The sequence below is a fragment of the Colias croceus genome, chromosome 17 (assembly GCF_905220415.1).
Source record: "Colias croceus chromosome 17, ilColCroc2.1".
Classification (NCBI taxonomy): Eukaryota; Metazoa; Arthropoda; class Insecta; order Lepidoptera; family Pieridae; genus Colias; species Colias croceus.
The window spans coordinates 439,378-462,157 of record NC_059553.1 but is presented as its reverse complement, the minus strand read 5'-3'; the positions used below and the strand labels follow the sequence as shown (position 1 = coordinate 462,157).

Genomic DNA, 22,780 nt, shown 5'->3' with positions numbered 1-22,780 from the left:
CAGTCCCTTTTTTTAATAATATAGTCCAATAAGTATTTTTTTTGTTCTTTATATAAATAGACAAATTTTCATGCCAATGCGAACCAAGCAAAAAAAATCATCACGTAGTGCTTGCCACATTAAAAATAAGTAGTGCCCCGCGTTACCGATTATATTAATTAATTTTTATTTATATAATTCTATAATATATCTATAATTACGCTGAAATATACACAACGCATGTCCGTGAGACCACAGCACTAAACTACATTCGATTTTAATAACACAGTAATAACGTCCATTTTCGTTTGAAACACCGCGCGCTTTCGACACTTCAGTTATTTTACACACGAGTTTTATAATAAAACACTAAGCGAATTTAATGATTATCGGGTAAAATTAAACAATAATGTATGCACTTTGACATGAAATCCAAGATGGCGGAAATGACACCAATTATAATTCTAGAGTGATTTATTTACAATTGTTCACACACGAATGAATAAATGAAAAACAATATGGCTGATGTTTTGCTGGCGAGATAGATGTTTAGTGGCAGGTGCGTACACTTTAGGCAATTTACACCAGGCAAGTATTGGCACTAAGTTAAGTGTACAAGTACTAAGATTTTAAGTGTCATGATATCTCAGTCTTAATTAAGTATAACTTTACAACTTTAGACACAATAGGTTAGTGTTATATTATATCAGATTAATAACCAGTTTAATAACTTTCAAATATTATGTTTTAGCTTATCCATCAGTTAAAATTACGAAGAATGTATCAAAATACATGTCAAAGTATGAAATAAGCTATCCGTTACTTTATCAGGAAGTATTAAAATGGTCTTAAAACTATCTAATCTTTCTTATTTTGTCCCCTTTTTAACTACCATGTATATCAAAATGTTACATACAGCCAAATAATATTATTACTTGTTCCTATATCTGTAATAACACTATTATTTAGTAGGTATCGTGAGCTCTATTACTCATTTAGAAGCCTTATTGTCTAATATCATGTAATATATACTTTATATCACGTACATTTAGAGTCCATAATCGCATGAACTACTTCTAGTATTATTCACTTTTTGAACACACACTTGCCTGGTTTACAGATATAATGTATGTTGTGTGGTAGTCCCTCGTAATGTATAAATAATGTAGTGAAGTGGCAGGTATATTTAATTAAGAAAGGTGGATTTTAGTGTCGTATACACTTTTTATCATGTACGTACACATCTCTGTACGGTAATGGCGAGTGGCACGTGCGATAAGAGTTAATATTCATAATACAAGTGGCAGCAGACAATAGTGGTAGCGAGCGGGTGCACATACTGACAGGTACACGTACACGTACACAACAGTAGGCATAGTTATTATAATATATGATTATAATATTTTGTAAAATTGACATGATTTAAAAGAGCAACTATGGAGTTTCTTGCCAGTTCTTCTCCGTAGATACTGCTTTCCGAATCGGTGGTAAATGTTAAAAATATGTAATGACTTTTCAAAAGTGTTTCTAGAAGAAGTCTAATTGAATAAGTAAATAAATGTTTGAGTGTGTACGTGACCAATTTGTAACTGGGGGACTACATACCGTTTCGCAACAAGTGGTCGGCGACGCAGCCACGTGGGCAGGAGCTCACTAACCAGTACTCAGTAATTAATCCCCTAGTTAGTTACACATACTCGCACGTCACGCGACACTATAATCTATACAGTTAGGAGACTATAGACACCACCTAGTGCCATTTCGCATCATGATCAGGGGCTACACACGCCCACTGCCTATTGCCATTTCTTCTTGCATTAGGGGCTACCTACAACACCTATTGTCACTTTACACCTGCCACTATACTGTACTGTGTAGTGCCGTCCACTAACAGACCCAACTGCTTGTACATCCTCAGCAGCGCCCTCTGTGTGGCAGTTACTGGGTAGGTTCTAGTCCGCAGCAAGTACTACTATACAGTTGGGGGACAGTACATCGCCTATTGCCATTTTGCCAACGCTCAGGGGCTACACACCACTTTTAGCCATTTCGTAACACCTGCCACTATACTATTGGAACTCCACCCTACAGGGCAGACCCTCTCCACCATCATATTACTGGCGGCACATCCTCAGCAGCGCCCTGTGCGTGGCCCGCACCACACTCCTGTGCTGCGCCTGCGCATGTTCCCGCCTGCGCAGGCGCACGGGCGCGGCGGGTCAGCGCCGCAGCAGTGCGGGCAGGTCGGCGAACGCACACGCTCCGAGGGACGCTCGGGCCATGCGCCGGAGCAGCTCGCGGGAGTGGGACACGCACGCTTCCACGGGGGACACCCAGCCCATGCCTTGGAACTCTGCAAAATATATACAATTAGTTAAACAAAATGTGTGCGTGTACTAGTGTACACACGTAAGAAGTGAAACTTTTCTTTATGTCCTTATTTTTCAAAAAATAATTTACTATATGCAACTTTACAGAAATACGGAAATCACGCATAAGAAAAAGATGGCGCGTAACAGAAAAATGTTACACTAAATTTTTTTCCAACCCCGATAAAGAAGTTCCACTTAAAAAAAAAGAGTAAAAAGTTAAAAAAAAATGCCAGATAGAACGAGCACTTATCGCGCGCGTAGAACAACGCAATTCGCTCTAACGCACGTTTAGAACGTGTTTTATCTAACAAAATTATTACACTTATATAGAAGAAACAACGCACTAAAAAACTGTACAGAAGTTGCGTTACACATGTATTCGGACTGATAAAGTACTTTCAATACATTTCAGATTTACAATATACTGATTCTTAAATTCTAAAATAATAATTAATATACTCAAATACAAAAAGTGAAATAACATATCTAAGCCTTATGCTTTATCATATTAAAACCTAATAAAATTGTTCTGTAAGTTACTAAATAATACAATCCTATCAATTTCAGTCATTCACAAAAATCATATTATCAATAAGCACACACTCACCGAGTATAGCAGAATTGAGTGCTTCACACACAGCCTCTCTACGCACTGGCTCCAGCTGCCAGCCCAACGGACTGTCCCATGGATTGCTATACGCTAGAAGACTGAACGCGTCCTGTAAAATATAAAAACAAACATTATTTATTTTAACAATTTCTTTAGTTTTGAACTTACTAGTCTTGTCAAATATACGATATATTGTTAACTACACACACATGTAAACTAAAACTTTTAATCAATAAATTAACTTCTTATAAAAGCGCTTTTAAATTGACAAAATATCTTACAATATTATTAGCACCGGTTCGGAAAGCGGTTTCTACAAAGAAAACACGGCAAAAAAACTACATAGTTGCTCTTTTAAAAACATACCAATTTTACAAATAACATTTTAAAATAATAGTGTGAAGTGAGAAAAGCGTCCTCGTTCTTAACATATATATATATATATATATTAAACTGAAACTTAAACATTTAATCAATACTCTAATATAGTGTAAACTTAATTGTGTGTGATAAGTGAAGTGTGTAGTGATATAATCGTGTAAATCGTAGTGCGTTCGCGTAATTGTGAAAATTGAATTACATTTAAATAATTAGACTAATTAACTTTCTTTTTTTAATATTTGCACACCCAATCAATGGGTAGAATGTATTAGCCACATAACATTGTAATTAAAACATCTAGAATCTGTAACTACATTCTTACAAATAAATATAATTTGAATTTGAATTTAAGAACACATGATTTAAGATCACTTTTATTCACATGATTTTAAACGAGCAACCATGGAGTTTCTTCATTCTTGCCGGTTCTTCTCCATAGATACTGCTTTCCGAATCGGTGGTAAATGTTGAAAAATTTTATGACATTTCGAAAGTGATAAAAATATGAGAAGTCTAATTGAATAAAAAAAAATGTGTGCGTGCACTAGTATACACACGTAAGATGTGAATCTTTTTTATGACCTTATTTTTCAAAAAATAATTTAATATATGCAACTTTACAGAAATACGTCGAATCACGCGTGGCCCTACCTCATAAGAAAAAAATGGCGCGTAACGGAAAAATGTCACGCGTAACAAAAAAATGTTACATTACATTTTTTTTCCAACCCCTATAAAGAAGTTTCACTTGAATAAATGTTTGAATGTTTACACTATATTTACATTCACCACTCACCTCTAGCATGGACTTGTGATAGTGGTCCTGCGTCAGTTTCTGGCTCATAGCGTACAGCTCGCGCCCGAACGCCAGCATGCGCTCCACGGACGCGCGACACCCCTCCCCTTCTACACATTATTGTATTTTATTTATTTATTTTCTATATAATGTGATATAAGAACGACACTCCTCTTTACACACCACTTCTATAATATTTTTTTTTTTACAACGACATAAAATGCACGCTTCAATAATGAAAATTTCTATATAATATTGTCAAAAACATAACACACTCGTCCCTTCACACACTACTTCAAATATATATTTTTCTTTTAGGGCCGATTTTTCAAGCCCTTGTTAAAATTTATCCGTCCAATAAAGTGTTACACGAACATTTTAAAATGTCACCTGTAAACTGTCAAATATAGAAATTAGAATACATTTTTGAAATGGTACTTTTATACGTTATTCGATGAATGAGTTTTAACCAACGATTGAAAAATCAGCCCTTAGTATTATTACAAACGACACAACATACATACACTTCATCAATAGTGAAAAGCTCATTCGACGCATACTCATGTGTAAGTAAACCTTTTAAAAGTTTTAAGAAAAGACGTCACTTTGTTAAAAAATTCGCTTGCACTCACTAATTTACATATTATCTCATTATGGATGTTGCAAGACAAGGACAAAATACACAAACATAATACACACATATACTTAATTCTCTTTCACACACGTTCCACTGCGAACAGCTGATATGATAAGGAATTTACCAAAACTAAGATTTGCATTACACACTAGATTCCATTTAGAAATACTACATCCTTTCACGCCCTTATAACATGACGTCACTAATGAACTGTCCAAGATTATACAGAATATTTCCTCATACTTTTTTTTCTAGACAAATCTGACAGTCTTATCCATTGGATAACACTACAGTAACGCTTATTCAAACTTAAAATACAAATATATTTTCATCTATGACTCTTTTCCATCATAGCATCCTGTCCTACCTATTAAGATACCGATTTTACCGGTCCAGCCTATTTATATAATCCATACATTATCCCATTTTATATCTTAACTATCATTAACCTATAAAATAAATAATTTACTTACAATTTCAGTAAAATTAGTACATACAACACTGCAAAGGACTTTTGGAAAGTGACACGCGTGACGTAAGGTATATGAACATAGTTTTTGTGTCATATGTGGAGTAAATATATAAGGCATGCTATATAATGAATATATACGTATCATGCGTGATATATATAGGTATATGTTGCCCATATGTATGATATATTATAATAATAAATAAGGTAAACCATCCCATTTTACGTCCAATTAGAATAAAGACAGTTAGAAATGAACATCTAAAACTATAGGAACTTAAAACCAAGTAAAAAAAGGTAAGAGTTAGAATGAGCAACAAACATAGCAAGTCTTGTGAAGTACTGATCGCATTGAAGGGTTTTGGGGTCGAGAGATGAAAGTCATGTAAATTTTGCAGATATTTTAAAAAGTTATTGAAATTTTGTCTTACTATTAAGTCATTGCGTTTTTAAAGTATAAACCGAGCATTCATGATAAACATTTGAGCAACAATTGATCAACAATGTTGCTAACTGTTGAAACGTTGTCGTTCCTTATCAACTTTTCAATATGCGTTATCAACACTACAACACATAGTGTTGCCAGCAACATGTTAATATCACGATTTTATTTTTTTGGAATCAAACTTCTTTAGGCACGTAGAGAGTAAAATTTTAAGGTCGCGTCATGGCAATACCATCACATCATGGAGTAAGTAGTAAGTATATTTGTAATCTTGCCAAATAAGTTGCACTTCTAACACGTATGCTCGACACACACGCACTTTTTAATGTTGATTCAACTTTGATGCTAAACAAATTTACCACCAATACCCGGCTTTAGATATAAAGGTTTCAAAAAACGTGTTTTTGCAATTTTTCAATTTTTTTTTTTTCGACTTTTTCAAAAAAATTTTTGTTTTTTCCACCGCTCGACCCCCAAAAGTGCTGAACCGAAACGGATGCATACGCACCGAGCCTGTGCGGCGACAGCAGCGCCGCGACGCACGCCGTGACGCCCGGCATGCCCTTCACCGGCTGCGGACCTACAACCACCACCCCGCTACCCTGAGCCACCGCTGAGCCAAAGGGCCACGAATTGGCTACCCCTACGCTTGCATTGTAACGTCAATACGTCTTGTATATACATTTTTTCCTTTTTTTATTCATTAAAAGCATTCTTTAGGGAAGACAATTTATGGCTATTGAGTTTACTTGTTTAGATACACATACAAATATTTGGTAGCTTTTTATTTTTACTATATGACGGTAGTTAGATTTATACGAATTTATACGAACACGGATGAGTATATACCTTTATTTTTTTATATATAAATTTTTAATAAAAACACATTTTTTCAGAAGCAATAAGCATCTCGTTTCCCAATGTGTAGCCAAATAAGAAAACTCGTTAACAAATAACCGAAAGGAGAGGCAATTTTATAGTTTTATTTTCAATTATTTTTGACGTATTAACGTTATATATCGTACCGTACGTACTTGACCGTCTTCCAAACTCATGGTTTAATACTTGAGTAGGCGAAAAATTATATTTTTCTGAGGTGGAAGCCAGTCAATACCTAATCCGCGAAATTTATTCATACTTTAAGCTCATGCCACTACACACAAAGATAGTGTATACTGACATTTCATTATTTAAAATATCATCTTTACAATGCAAAAACACGATCGATTCTTTTATTATTTTTAGCGGATATTTTAATGCTTATTTTTTAAGAATACAAGCATGTTTGGTACACCATTTTACTGTTAAACATCTAAAGCGTATCTATGAAAATATAAAAAAGCACGCATCTACGTATTCAACAAAACCCGACTATACCACTTTGTAATAAAGCACAAAATCGATCGTGTTTCCCGTTTCCATACTTGACTCAATCATGCATACAACATAAGAAGCCCGGTGCTGTGCGCTATGTGTGAGCGGTGTATAACAAGCGGCTATACCATGCTGATAAGTGGTTTCTAAGAAAAATATTACCATATTTCACTTAATATTATTATTGAACTTTTTTCCGGGTAGTTGGGAAAATTGCTGGAAAGAACCGTGATGGAATTATTTGGTATATGCAATGACATTTCCCTATTTTTTGTCCTAGTGAAAAGGACTAGAATATACATATTTCAAATTTTTCCAATATTTGTAGGCATTTTATTGCTAGAGAACAAAAAATGAAGAGCGAATGCATTTAAAATTTTTTTTCGTTCTTCAAAGAATGGAGTTCTTCCTAAAATATGACGCAAATATTTTTCTTAGAATAACACTTGAGTTATGGTGATGATGATTAAATCATTTTAATGTGTACCCTCATATTTCCGTTAATTCCACCTGTATAAATATTTGAGACGTGGATATATTTGTCTAGATAAATTAGGGACAAAATAAAACAATATGAGGGTAGTTCTGAAAGCGTATTTCAAATTTACGAAGACAGATAGATTTTCATTGTAGTAACTGTATACAATGTGAGACAAAGAGGGCACTATATGTCACTATCCCACAAAATTCTGTTGATATATTTACTAGTATCCATTTAACGTTGTACTATAAACATATATTTTATTAATAAATCGACAACGCTTTTTAAAATGCTGAAAAAATGAAAATGTCTGTTAATTTAATATTTATACATTTAATTTATTCTAATTTATTTGGCTGACTTCGTAAATTCGAGATATGAACTACTATTGTCTGATTCGTGCTAGTAATAAATTGTCACCATATTCACTAGGCGACAAAATGATCCAATTCTTCATAGATAGGCACTACTTAAAAGAAGTAGTAGTATTAATATACTAGTTATGTATTTGCCTGACTTTAATATTCTTAATTACATAATTTTTGAATTTGTTTTTTTTTTTACAATTGTCACCTAGTGTACACTAGGTGTTATATGTATTTCAAATACTATGATAACATAATCTATTCTATCTAATTTTTAATAAACAATAATACGGTGTATTTCTTGATTATTTTAAATTTTGTTACATCAATGGGATGGCATATTAGACAAATATACTTAAAACACTTATAAATATAGTAATTAAAAATAAATTATTATTAATATATTATCATGATAAAATAAATTAACTAAAAAGCCACGAGCAAACAATATATAAAATGGATATAAATAAAAATAAAAATAATATCGATGTATGAGTGATGTGTTGTGCAAATCATAAATAATATTTTTTTTTATATAAAAACACGACTTAATATAAATATGTTAAGACTTAATTATATTAAATATTAATTTTTAAATTAAATAATTACGTAACAAATACACATTAGATTTATTAATTCATATAGAAAATATTGTAATAATAATACTGTATAGTTGATTAAAAATAGAATTTGCTGTATCACCATTCTTACAAAATATATTAATAGTAATGATCCGTTATTATTTGTTTCGTATTAAAATAAATAAACAATTTTAAAATATTTTATCCAATCATAATCATTAAAAAAAGCGCAATTTTATCAAAGCGCTGCAAAATATATATCTTATAAATATATTATTATATTATATATAATATAAGGCGGTTACATACCAGCGACACCGTTCGGCGAAGCGTGTGCCGGCGTCATGTCGACGTCACAGTTCGCGCGAGGCTCACCTTCCGCCATTTCTGACACACCTGAAAATGTTATTGATCGATTAAAAATGAGTTTAAAGTGCTTACTGACTCGAAGGACCATTTGAACTAAGACTTGTATCGAGGCATTGACTGTTATCTTACATATCATAAGATATTTACTTTTAAGTTAGTTACATGTTTCATGATAAATGAACTATGAAAGAATTTTTCAAATCGTACCAGTAATTCCCGGGATTAGCGAGTTCAAACAAACAAACTCTTCAGCTTTATAATATTAGTATAGATAAATAGCGTGCGTGCGAACGCGTGTGTACATCTGTAAGAGTGTATGAACGTGTTCGTACACGTGCATCTGTGTGCGTACGCGTGTACGTGTGCAATTTGAGAGGGTGTTTGCATTTGTGTGCGTGCGCGTTGTGTATCCTTGCATATTATACATATAGTGTGATATTGTGCAATGTGCAGTGATACGTGCGTATTGTGTATATGCCACTAACCATTAGTATGATGCAGGCCGTTGTGCGCGGCGTGCGGCGGCGGCGAGCCACCTGTCACATCTGCCACATCCGTGACCCCCGCGACCCCTGTGACCCCCGCGACCCCTGTAACCCCCGTAACCCCTGTGACCCCCAGTGTCGCAGGGGGTGTGGGGGGTGTGGGCTCGGCGGGTGCGGGCGAGTGCGCGCGTGACGTGTGCGATATGACGGACGTGGCCACGCCGTTCGCACCGCAAGTGCCCTCCGTGTCACCGTCGCACATCTGCAATGTGTATAGTGTTAGACTAAATTTGATTAAATATTTTTGTGGATGAATAGTAATTGTCAATTTAGTTGTCATTATTTCATGTCCGAACATGCTTAGCTGTCGAATACTATAAATTGCCGCTTTCCTTTGACTCGTGGCACATTCGTACGAATCGTGCCTCGGGGCTCGGACGTTGTTTATACGACATTTGACCCAACTACCCTCACTTTACTAATGGTCGTTGACTTGCTGCGATTTGTTATCAACTACCTACATCAATTAGGTAGCTGTGTAGAATCGCAGTACATTCTTATTACATTCAAACTAATATTTAAGCCGGCTTCGCGTGTCATTTTAATAATACATATTTATTAGATAATTATCTATGTCTACTTTGCTACGTTTTTACTGAATGATATGTGTTTACTTCGATACGTGTGAATTTTATCAATCTAGCCTTAAAATTGATTGAGATTTAGACTTTTGTTACCTTCGTGGTAAATTATCATCGATTTATTTATAAAAAGAAGTATCGTGCAAAAATTTTAAACTACCTAGTTATCTGTGCTGCGCAATGATAATATATCAGTAATAGATTTTCCTAAAATTAGATAGTTATTTGTGCTGCACGTTGATTACATCTTAACAAAAGTCTACTCCATATTTATAAGCAGTTTAAACTCTTTTAACACGGAATTTTTTTCACCTATTTTCTCTAGAAGACAATTTTGCCATTTTAAAGCAAGTTTAAACTCATTAAACATAGATTTTGTTTTCTCCTATTTTCGCTAGAAGTAAAAAAAAATTCAGTTTCAACACATTTTTTTAAGCTATTGCATAGCTTCTATCGCGGGCCTTGAGCGCGGGGACCGAATCGAGAAATTCCGTAACGAAAAAACCTCACGCTGCCCACTCCGACGGGCGGAGGTGTGGCTTGAAGGCATAGCATGCAATAGCTTTACCGCGGCAGTCCCCGAGTGCCACACGTCGTTTTTTTTCCCTAAAAGTCGCTTCCTAAAGTTCGTTTCCCATTTTAAAGCAAGTTGAAACTCATTAAACATGGATTTTTTTCTCTTTTTTCTCCTATTTTCCCTAAAAGTCGATTTCCCCATACAAAAGCAAGTGAAAGCTCACCTCGGAGTCGGTCCCGTTGACCATCTCGACGAACTGGCGGCACTTGAGCAGGAACAGCAGGTCGGGGTCTCTCTCCAGCAGGCCCGGGTACAGGCGCCGCGCCAGCTCCACCGCCTCGCCCACGCGCCCGCCCAGCACCAGCATCGATATCCCTGAACGATATTATATACGATATATAGATAATTATATAGGCTATAACATGGGTCAGACAAGCTTCGATATCCCTGCACCGTATCACGTACGATATATAGACAAATATACAGGCTATAACATGGGTCAGACAAGCTTCGATATCAATATATGGGTCACCAGCATCGATATCCCTGCACCGAAAATGTTAAATCTATACTAATATTATAAAGCTGAAGAGTTTGTTTTTTTGAACGCGCTAATCTCGCGAACTACTGGTCCGATTTGAAAAATTCTTTCGGTGTTAGATAGCCCATTTATCGAGGAAGGTTATAGGCTATATATCATCACGCTACGACCAACAGGAGTGGAGCCACGGGGGTGAAACCGCGCGGAGCAGCTAGTACGATATATAGATAAATATACAGGCTATACACATGGACATGGGTCAGACAAGCTTCGATATCAATAAATGGGTCAGTTGCTTCGATATTATTTATATAATATTATACTTCATTGTACAAACAGAAAAAAAGAACAATATCCCAAAAGGCATCATTTGTACAAAAGGCGGCCTTATTTTACATCCAAGAACCACTTTCACATCCAGGACAACAAAATCATTGTTGACCAGTGCAATATATGGATCACCAGCTTCGATATCTCTACACGACAATACGTAGGTTAATATAAGCCACTAGCCTCGATGTCCGTACACAACAGTGTAGGTGTCACTACCAAATACAAACAGTAACGAAGCTCTCTACAAAACATTTAAAACTGGTCAAAATAATCTGACAGAATACAAACAGTCCTCACAGAACTTTCACAGAATTGCTGTAAATTGATTATAAACAGTAGTATAACTCCCGATGTGTTTAATTCGTACGTACATTCCCGGTGATATTGATGAATGTGTGAAAGTATAAAATTTAATCGATTCTTAAAAATAAATTTTAAATATTTAATAGATTTTTCACACGATATTGCAAATTTATAAATTAAGTGTCGCGTATTTGTTTAATATTTTTCCTTGACGTTGTTGTAGTTTTTAACCGACTTCAAAAAAAGGAGGAGGTTATCAATTCGGCCGGTATGTTTTTTTTATGTATGTACACCGATTACTCCGAGGTTTCTGAACCGATTTACGTGATTCTTTTTTTGTTCGATGCGGGATGATGTCGAATTGGTCCCATAAAAATTTTATTCGGATAGGCCCAGTAGTTTTTATTTTATGAGCATTTTTGTCTGTAGGTATTTGTAAATTTTGCAAGTGCAAGTTGGTTGTTTTTAACGCAGTTATCACTTGTTATTACAGTAGTTGTGACAAGAAGTTAAAAAAAATAGAAGATTTTCGATCCTAACACAATATGTTCCTATCACTTGTTATGTGTAGTGGTTGTGTGAATTCGAAAATTTTTGAACATTAGTAAATCATCAAAACACAAATCATAAATCCAATAATGAAATTAATTTATTATTTATTAATCATATTTGTATAATATGTTTGCACATACCATTTATATAACTAGCTCACTTTTCAAGTTTTTTGTTTTATTAAAGTTCAAGTTACTTAGGGAGAAACTGGTGCTGTATATACAGGGTAGTTCTTCGAACTAAGCCTAAAATGTGTGTCACTTATACTTTTTACTTGTGAACAAAACTATATTGAATATGTCCATGTCTATGAAAGAATAAGAAATAAACGATATTATATTATATACTAGCTTACCGCCCGCGGCTTCGTCCGCTTTCTCTAAAACGATTTGAGATTTAAACTATCCTATCTCTCAAGTTGGATCGAACTGCACATGGTGTGCGAATTTTATTATAATCAGTTAAGTGGTTTAGGAGTCCATTGAGGACAAACATTGTGACCCGAGATTTATATCTTTATATATAAAAATGAATCGCAAAATGTGTTGGTAAGCGCATAACTCGAGAACGGCATTACCGATTTCGATAATTCTTTTTTTTTTATTATATTTCTTGAAGTACGAGGATGGATCTTATGTAGAGAAAACGTAAACATGTACCACGGGCGAAGCCGGGGCGGACAGCTAGTATACAATATAACTAGTCACTCACGTTGTCGATTCTTAATGGATGCGATGTCCTCGTGCACGCGCTCGCCGGTGGCGCGCGAGAAGGCCTGCGCCGTGCTGCAGTACCCGTGGTGCACCAGGTACGTCGACACCATTCTGGGGACACGGGTTTAGGGTTACACTTTCAATGTACTTCATCAAGTTATTATTGTACTGTTAGACGTAACTTTTGATTTAATATTTTTGTGGATGAATCGTTGTCATTATTTCATGTCTGAACATGATTAGCTGTCTAAAACTATAAAATGCTGCCTTCCTTTGAATCGTGGCACATTCATACGGATCGTGCCTAAGGGCTCAGACGTTGTTTATAAACAACAACGTCGTATACGACGTTTGACCCAACTACCCTCACTTTGTTAATAGTCGTTGACTTGCTGTGATTTGTTATCAACTGTCTACATCAATTAGGCAGTTGTATTGAATCGCAGTACATTCTTATTACATCCAAACTAATATCAAACCCAGCGTCCCGTGTAATTTCTAAAAATAAAATACACTTAAAATGTAATCAGAAAACGGGAGAAACGCGAAGCAAACATTAATTAGTAGTGGATGGATACCAATCTGGGGACAGTACGGGCAGATCATTGTGTTAAGTCTTTAAATGTAGTCAAGTAGAAAAATAGATAGCACACACCATTGGCAATTAATCTTTAAATTTGATCAAGTGGGGAGAAACACGGGACACATTTAATATTCCGACTTGTGACGAAGAGAAAATATTATTAACTTGATATATCACTTCGCTATAGCTATATTTTTGCAGAAGGCTAACGAAACAAGATAAAATAATTTTTTAACGAACTATTTCAAACATTTTTACTTGGCAACATTTTATAACATCTTCCTATGAAAATTAAAATCTAGCAAGAAAAACTAACTGTAACGTATACATGTGTGTATGTGTAATTATAGTCAAAATTATGCTATAATATTTTAAAACATGAGATTTTAGATTTAGTTTAGTTTCTGTCAGTGTGAATAAAATATTTCAAAAACGTAAAACAGAAAACCGTGTCATAAAAATACTGAATGAATACGTCCATGGAACGTCCATGGAATGTATTCCATGGACGGACTGACATTTATATACGTCATTTGATTTCAGTTAGGGGCGTCTACTCTCGAAGGCCCAATCTGAAATCAAAGTTCCTTTTTTTCTATACGCTCTGTATGCCCATTTATGACATTTCCCCACCTGTGCAACACCTGCTGCCACTGGCCCTGCTCGTCGGGCAGCGGGAACTCGTCTATGGCGAGCCGGGTCCGCGCGCGCAGCTCCCGCAGCATGTCCTCGATGTCGAACACGAACGGCTGCTGCCCGAAGTTGGCGTCCACCACCTCGCCCGGCGTCTGCAGCCCCACCGTCGGGTACAGGTTCGGCTGGGGGGGGGGAATTCCGTTAGAGGCAACAACACAATATAGTAAAGAGGAAACATTTCATACAAACATCCTGCCTTAAAATATATTCTTCTTAAAAGATTAGTATTTATTCGTATCTATAACTAACAGTTATTATAACACAAGTGATAACTGCGTTAAAAACAAACAACTTGCACTTGCAAAATTTACAAATACCTACAGACAAAAATGCTCATAAAATAAAAACTACTGGGCCTATCCGAATAAAATTTTTATGGGACCAATTCGACACCATCCCGCATCGAACAAAAAAAGAATCACGTAAATCGGTTCAGAAACCTCGGAGTAATCGGTGTACATACATTAAAAAAAAAAAAAAAAATATATATACCGGCCGAATTGATAACCTCCTCCTTTTTTTGAAGTCGGTTAAAGAATAAGTAAGAAGTTATATATTATATTAGACGTAACTTTTGATTTAATATTTTTGTGGATGAATAGTTGTAAATATAGCTGTCACTGTCACCTGTCAGAACATGCTTAGCTGTCGAATACTATAATTTGCCGCTTTCCTTTGACGCATGGCGCATTCGTACGAATCGTGCCTAGGGGCTCGGACGTTGTTTATACGACGTTTGACCCAACTACCCTCACTTTGTTAATAGTTAGTCGTTGACTCTTAGCAAAGTGACGTTGATTCTTATTACATTCAAACTAAATATTTAAAACGGAATCGCTTTTTATTTCGTATAATTATGAATTTTCAATCAAAAAAAATAAAGGTAATGAAAAATTTGGCACGCATCACTTTCTTTTATGTTTTTACAAATCCATTACATGAATTCACTTTGAAAAGTATACATTTCAATTTATGCATTGTATTTATTTGTTAAGCATGTAAATCAAACGCAATCTTAAGGAACAATTCAACTTCGACTGTCTGCCAATAAAATATGGAATAGAATATAGAATATACTATTTCTCAGCATACTTTCTCAATTTTCTAATATAATAGAAAAATCCACCCACCGGCAGCCCTCTAAAAGCGATGCCCAAGTGGTGTCCGTTCTTCGTATAGAAGCACGTGTTATCCACGAGGTTGACACCGCACCCGATGACGTCACCGGTGGTGAAGGTCGGCCCGTACGGCTGCCCCGTGCCCGACGAGCAGAACGAGTGCCCGTCGTCGCCGTGGTAACCGTACGAGTGCTTGTCCCAGCCTGCAATGCGAAACAGCCGCTAGATGGCACACTAAAAGGTCCGGAGGAGGAAAAAGTACTTGGTACTATATTGAAAACTGGTTTCAAATAGACTATTGAAGATATAGATCAGGAAGTGTCTGATTATATCCCTGATAGCCGATTTGAAAAGCTTTAAGTCATTTTTAAACACATAATTATTCGTCACTTTATCTGAAGCGCAGAACATATCTAAAAATATGAAACCGGTCAAACTTCCAAAATATTAAACAAATAAGCCTGCACATAAAAGATATAAAATACCAGGGAAATAAACACTAAAATTTCCGTAGAGCAGACGTAATATCAGCTAACATATCAACAGATTTTGTTTAACTAGACGTAAGAAATACTAAATACCAATATAAATAGGACACTAAAAGATCCAAACGAGAAACATTCATTACACATAAGAGAAAATAATGACAAGCTAAATGCATTAAACTTACAACTTAATGGAGCAAAAAGTACCAATACCTATCACGCATATAAGGAACTATAGGTCTACCAGAATCTGATGGCATATTTATATTTAAGAAATAAAAGATTTTCATGTGGCAACTTATTTGACAACTATCAAATTGTTTGTCAAATTATTTGTCTTTTTTGCAGTTGATGAATAATTTTTAGGATTTTGTCTAAAAAATCTTCGAAAATGTCGAAAAAGCCGCTGCGATCACAAGCAAGAGGTCTTGTTTATAATGTCTATAGAAAAACATTCGATGAAGAAGGGTCAAACACATCACAATTTTCAATTTTGAAGATTTTATTGGTAAATTGGACTTACCCGTTTTGATACTTTAAATTACAAAATATTATATGTAGGTAACTATAATATTGTTTGTTGATTAGAATATCATTTTATGAAAACTTATTACAGGAGTTTCCAATACGGCTATTCGTCAAGTCCAAGCTGTCCAAGTCAATTTTATAATGTGTGTATCTGTTAATAATTACGAAAATAAACATAGTTTTATTTTATTTTTATTTTATTTTATAAAAAATTATAAGCAGTTTTGATCTAAATTATATCATTATATCGATATTTTCACATGGCATACTGGTAATGAATATACAAATATAGGTATGTGTAAATAATAATATGTATTACCTGTATAAAAGTAATATGTATAATTGTATATTATACATGTAAGTATGTACCTGCATAATATTAAGTGGATATCTCATTATTAAGAACAGTATTGTCCACTTATGTAATGTGACTAATTATATTGAGATCAAAATAAAAAATAAGCAGTATCAAGATCGTTCAGTCCATTTTCCCCAGGGTTGCACACTCTAAATTTTGATTTCCCTAATTGCCATCAGATTCTGGTTTACCTATACCATGTGTAGGCGCTGATGCATAATGCATTGTGAGAATTGCTTAGAACGATATCGTTTGATCGCAGTTTAGATAAAATGCTAGAACTACTGCATTTTGAAATGTTTACCGTAATTTAAACTAAAGACTTCATCGTAAAATAAAAGCTATTTGAACATTACCGATATAATTAGAATTGTACAATGTACATCTTATCAATAAACTATTTTGCATATCTATTACTCTTCTTCTAACAAAGATTATTTTCTTTATTAAAAAGAAACTGCATCAACTTTACTATCAACATCAAAATCTACCCTTATAATCTACACTACCATACCTATACCCACCCTACCTACCACCTACCACGTACCACTTAACCGCTGCCAAAGCAGACCTTACTTGCTAGTACACACCAGGCAGTCTGTTCATGTTGACGCCGTGAGCGGACAGCCCGATGCCCATGTAGCCATCCCGACCCTTGGAGACGATCCGGACCTCGAAATAGTACAGACCGCAAGCCGCCGGTATCGGGTGGGTTGCGCGCACGCTCGCTGCGTCCTTGTGAGTTTTGCCATGTCCTGTAAATCAAAGTGGAAATATAACACATCTCATTACTATAATCGAACATGCTTTGGGACAAATTGGACCAGAACATTCAAGAGAAGCTACTACAAACCTTATTGAGGATAACCGCTTTGACAGGTTCATTAATAACTCTGTGCCAGAAAAGGAAATGGCTTTTAAATGTACCTAGTCATTTAAGATTTACTCTCACAGTTTTTACTTCATTTAGAGTATGTAGATCATAACATTATCCGATAGGCAATATTACACCTCAAAGGCATTTCTCAAGTGCAATCATAATATTTAAGAATTGTTGGAAAATATTTTTAAATCGCTTTGATTGCAACAGCATCGCATATTACGGTTACCAACTAGAAATTACGATCGATGCCAAAATAGTTAACTCAATTCAGCAGGCAACAATAATTGCTACTTAACCAATTTAAATTGCAATAAAGGAAACTGTAAGCCGCTTTCAATTAAGAGGCAATTGTTTACGATAGATACAAAAACCACCCATGAACAATGAGCTATTCTTATAATAATAAAATAAAAAGTGAAATGCTAAAAAGCTCTAAAGTAACCGCAAATGAAAACTTTTTATTCAGTCGTAAAAAAAGATCACCTATACTATACTTAGTAATGCATGATACTTAAAATTCATACAAAAACTGTACTCAGCCAAGCAAAGCATCTAATAATAAAATTAAAAAAAGCGCAACAGCGGAACGTTAAGGCAAATATTCACAATCCTACTCATACAGTCACCTATGAATAAAGAATATGGAAACAATGTACTGTTATTTTATAGAGTTTCAGCGATAACAACATTGTGGATATCCCGTTATAATGCTATATACGACGTCAGATCGTGCGGTAAATGTATTTGCGCGGTTTCCTTATTTCATTGTCTGAGATTGTGATACATAGAGAAGTTCCTGCTCATCACAGAACAGTTCCATAGTTTACAGCTCTCATTACGCAAATCCAGGATCCGAATATACTAGATGTAAACAAATTTTGAAGTCCGGCCAAGTACGAAGCCATTCTAGCAAGGTCGACAGTGTTAATGACCTTACGCGAACATCGTAATCTAAAGGCAAGGTGGCTCCGTGAACTTTTGATTGGATCATATGCGCAGTGACATGTATATACTTGGGTACTATGTCAAAATGTACCACGCGAATTATTAGGAAACGTCTCGAAATAAAGCGATCATTCACACGTGGGTGATACGAGTGCAAAATTTAGACATTCACTTCAAAAACATATATCAACATAGATCATAAATATCATTTATAATTTCCGCTCAAATCTCGTGGTAAATTTTGAGTATAACATTTACTTTTCCCGAAGCAACATCTATTCCGCACGTGTTATGCCAAATAAAAATAGCCATCGTAGATAGTGAGACGGCAACTCGCGAGCGCCGTGAATACGTTACAATTCCAAATGAAAACAAACATAAACGTTGCTAATAACAATACAATAAATCTCAAATTCAAGAAGAACGCGTGTTGGTAAACATTATCAGCGTATCAAGGTCGGCCGTAGTAAAAACTGCGTAAAATGTTACCACGCAAATAACGATTGCTTGACAACTATACACAGCTGTTGTTTTGCTCACGAACTATGTGTTTTACCGTGTTATACTAACACAGCTATTAATTAAACTATGGTTGAATTGTCGAGATAATTATAATCATTACGGCGTGTAATCAGTCGGATAAAAAACTTTATAACATTGATTCATAAGTTATTGGCAGATACAACTGACCTAAATGTACCTACGTTCAAAATGATGTTTAAAATCGGTCCAATTAGGGGTGACTACGGTGCGTCACAAATCACGTCTGGTATCCTTCTCGAAGTATGAGTTATATCAACGGCACACGAGCACTGCGTCTCTCGCGCAGGTTAACAACCCCGTGTTTACATTCGCAGCCGAGATAATGGAGATCGTGAAGATCGACTCTTGCGCTCACTGAGCCGCAAGAAATGACGAAAATATGGTGCAGAATTGATTCATGTCTTCACTTCACCGTTTAATTCCAAAATTATCGATAATATTTGATGGAACCTTATAAATGATTCTTGGGAATGAAAAAACATTCAGACAATTTATTGATCATATTCACACTGGTAAATAAGATTTATGTGAAGTTTCTTTCTACAGAGACAAGGACTATAATTTCTCTGGAGCAAAATGGAATCCCCGGCGTAGTGTGTCGGTTTACAATATCTACGCTATAGCCATTTGCATGTGAATCCGTAAACACTTCATTTTATTCAATTATGGGTCCCGATTTACTGCAGGGAGGTGCAATACACCCACCCACATGCACACTATCCTCTTCTACACTTTGACCATAATTCAATTACTCTGAATCTGGGATAGATAGAAAACTATTGTATTCATTGAACTTGTATTTTTATCATATTTGGAAAATCCTGAACATCAACTCATCAATAAATTAACTTTTTATAAAAAATCAACACGCAACGGAAAAATCTCGCCAATGTGTTCAAAGGCCAATCAAGTAGTTCATATAACTAGTTTATGAACTAGGTAACTTTTGCTAAATACTCCCAACAAATGTGTTCACTTTTCCAAACATTGACATCATTTTTATTAGATAGTAAATACCCTATTAAGTACAATATATACAATATCACAAATCATAATGATAAGAGGACAATACTTCTCGTATGATAATTAATACACGCTTAACATAATATGTCCGACAATTGTCTTTATCACTGCGGCCCTTTTATCTTCCATTTCATCGTAAATTAATCTAATTGCAATTAGCATTTGCATGTTCCTTTATTTTTATTTAACTGATAGTTACTTATTATCATTGTCCTTGTCGGTGGTAAATGGTAAAACTATGTTATGACGATCAAAGAAGTCTAATAATTGAATGTCTGAGTTTGAAGTTGAATTTGAATTTGAATTTGAGTCAAAGATCCTTTGAGTACTTTCGTTAAATATAATTTTAGTTCCTGTAGTCAAAACTAAAACCAAACTACGTAATCGTTAATAAATTTAATCAATGTTGCTATTGTTATTATATTAAAAGTTTCCTAGAATAAGCTTACGTGATAATACAATGCCCTCGAAGGACCAATATTCGATAGTAATCAATAGCACGCTTGGTACATGCGTATTGAAATCACTTTTACGTCAGGTTATTGAGATTGGGTCACCACTCACCTGTGAAAAATTATGGTCTGCTAATGTAATCTACTATATAAAAATAAGTCGGGTTTTCCTTCCTGACGCTATAACTCCAGAATGCACGAACCGATTTCCACGGTTTTGCATTCGTTGGAAAGGTGTCGGGCTCCGTGAGGTTTATAGCAAAGAAAAGGTGTATCTAGTGGCGAAACGGAGTTCGCCCGGTTTGCTAGTCCTTAATAAAAATGGCCTTTATTAACTCATCATCCAAATATATTATAGGTTCCTTATTCTGAATAATAATAGAGGCGAAAGAAGAAAGTTTGGAGCCCTATGAAAATAAAAAAAATTCAAAAAATACCTTTTGGAAAGTTTATAAGGATAGGTATGTTATCCTAGGTGATAGGTATAGTACGTTAATAAGGACACCTGTACACCGTCAGGGCGGGTCGGTCTTAGATAAAGGCAAGCATTTATTGCCAACGCCAAGTGAATACGCGGCACAAAATGCAACAGGAATATATTAACAGGCTTTACAGATCATAGATAAGCAGGCCTATCTATAATTGAAACATGTATACTGTACCAATTGCAAAACTTCTATACTAATATTATAAAACTGAAGAGTGTGTGCTTGCTTAAACGCGCTAATCTCAGGAACCACGGGTAATAATAAAAAAAAATTATTAACTGTTAGATAGTCCATATACCAAGGGAAATTATATCATCATGCTTAGAGCAATAGGAGCTGAGAAATGCGGATAAAACGATGCGGATAAAGAAACACTACATCACAAAAAGACAAAAATATTCATCTCGTAAAAAGTAAAAGGATTATTTTCATTTGGGAATGAAATCTTGTCTTTTTTCTATGCAATGATGAAGGCAGCAAATCTAATAAAATGCAATTCAATAGCTATTCACAGATTCACGACTAATTAAGCTTATTGACTCGTGTAAAAATTAACATTTAGTTGCAATAAGTTCATGCTATATGCGGTTGTGCACTGCAGTAATTATACACAAAGCAAATGATCTTATGCAATGTATTATATTGCTTCAGGGTCGAATGTAACGAATACAGCATCATCTCATATGTTTGAATATACTTCCGATTTAAATAAGGTCTACACTTGTTTAATACTGAAATTATTGTCTTAGGAGCAATTTAGTTAATTTGTGATAGAATCCAATATAATGGCGTTTATCGAAAATAAGGCAAGAGTCTGCAAATGTAATCTTTTTCTCGCTCCTCGAGAGATCTTATCCCCAATTTAGAATTTAATTATAATATCATCTATGTAACCATATGTACCATAATCTTCACAACTGTAATAGGCACCATAATATGTAGGTACAGTCTTGTCGCAAATCAACATATCACTTCACATGATAGGGACTATCATGTGAAGTGATATGTTGATCCTACCCACATAAAATTTATCCAAATTGTATGTCTTTTCTCTTGATCATGCATTTGTATTATGGCACCGTACAATCTTGATGCAACTGCAATAACATCGAATTACACATGAAGTTTATCTAAATCGTCCTTATATTTCACATCATGCATTAGTATGAAATTAGCGTCTGCTCGATGCTCACCTGCAACCGTTACCATAGCAACCGAATCACCTTCGGCGGCCATTGATACACGCTTACATCAGTACAGCTTTTAAGACGTCGTTTCAACAAAATGTTTAACAGCAAATATTTTTGACTCGAAAACTGCATCCAATTAGGTCGTGTTTAAATTGACCATTCATTAGCACTTTAAAGTATTTATAAACTTAAATTCAATGCAATTTTGTTCGAATAAAGTTTGAATGCTGTAGCTTGTATGTCAAGTTTAAATACATTAAATGAAAACGAAAGTTATTAAGGAACACCAGATTTTGTCTCACTAAAAATGCTACTTTATCTCATTCGCTACGAACATAAAAACGTACATTTCTTCCGTAGCGCCGTTTCAATTTTCAAGCATTAAGTTGTAGAGAAGTGAAAGAAAATATTAAATCTAAACGAAAACCGACAATCGTCAAGGGAATAGCTAGTAGCTAGCTCGTAATAACCGCATCTGCACCGCATCGTTATTAATCTCTTTATTTGCTGCAACGAACAGTAACACTGACTCACTGTTGCAGAC

General features: G+C 35.0%; 1 protein-coding gene across 3 annotated transcripts in view; it reads right to left on the bottom strand.

The window, feature by feature from the left end:
• Nucleotides 1-676: 676 nt before the first annotated feature.
• The window catches only part of LOC123699363 (ran-binding protein 9), a 37,030-nt gene continuing 14,926 nt past the window's right edge, over nt 677-22,780 (bottom strand). For 2 of the 3 annotated variants that reach the window (XM_045646296.1, XM_045646297.1), the window contains 11 exons: nt 17,303-17,467; nt 15,354-15,544; nt 14,161-14,345; nt 12,943-13,055; nt 10,726-10,877; nt 9,345-9,606; nt 8,800-8,886; nt 6,198-6,269; nt 4,139-4,248; nt 2,959-3,070; nt 677-2,332 (listed from right to left, as the gene is read on the bottom strand). In XM_045646296.1, coding sequence (XP_045502252.1) covers nt 2,199-2,332; nt 2,959-3,070; nt 4,139-4,248; nt 6,198-6,269; nt 8,800-8,886; nt 9,345-9,606; nt 10,726-10,877; nt 12,943-13,055; nt 14,161-14,345; nt 15,354-15,544; nt 17,303-17,467 — 1,583 coding nt within the window. In that variant the 3' untranslated portion in view covers nt 677-2,198. The remainder of the gene's footprint in view (nt 2,333-2,958; nt 3,071-4,138; nt 4,249-6,197; nt 6,270-8,799; nt 8,887-9,344; nt 9,607-10,725; nt 10,878-12,942; nt 13,056-14,160; nt 14,346-15,353; nt 15,545-17,302; nt 17,468-22,780) is intronic. The other variant, XM_045646298.1, reaches the window with a different exon arrangement.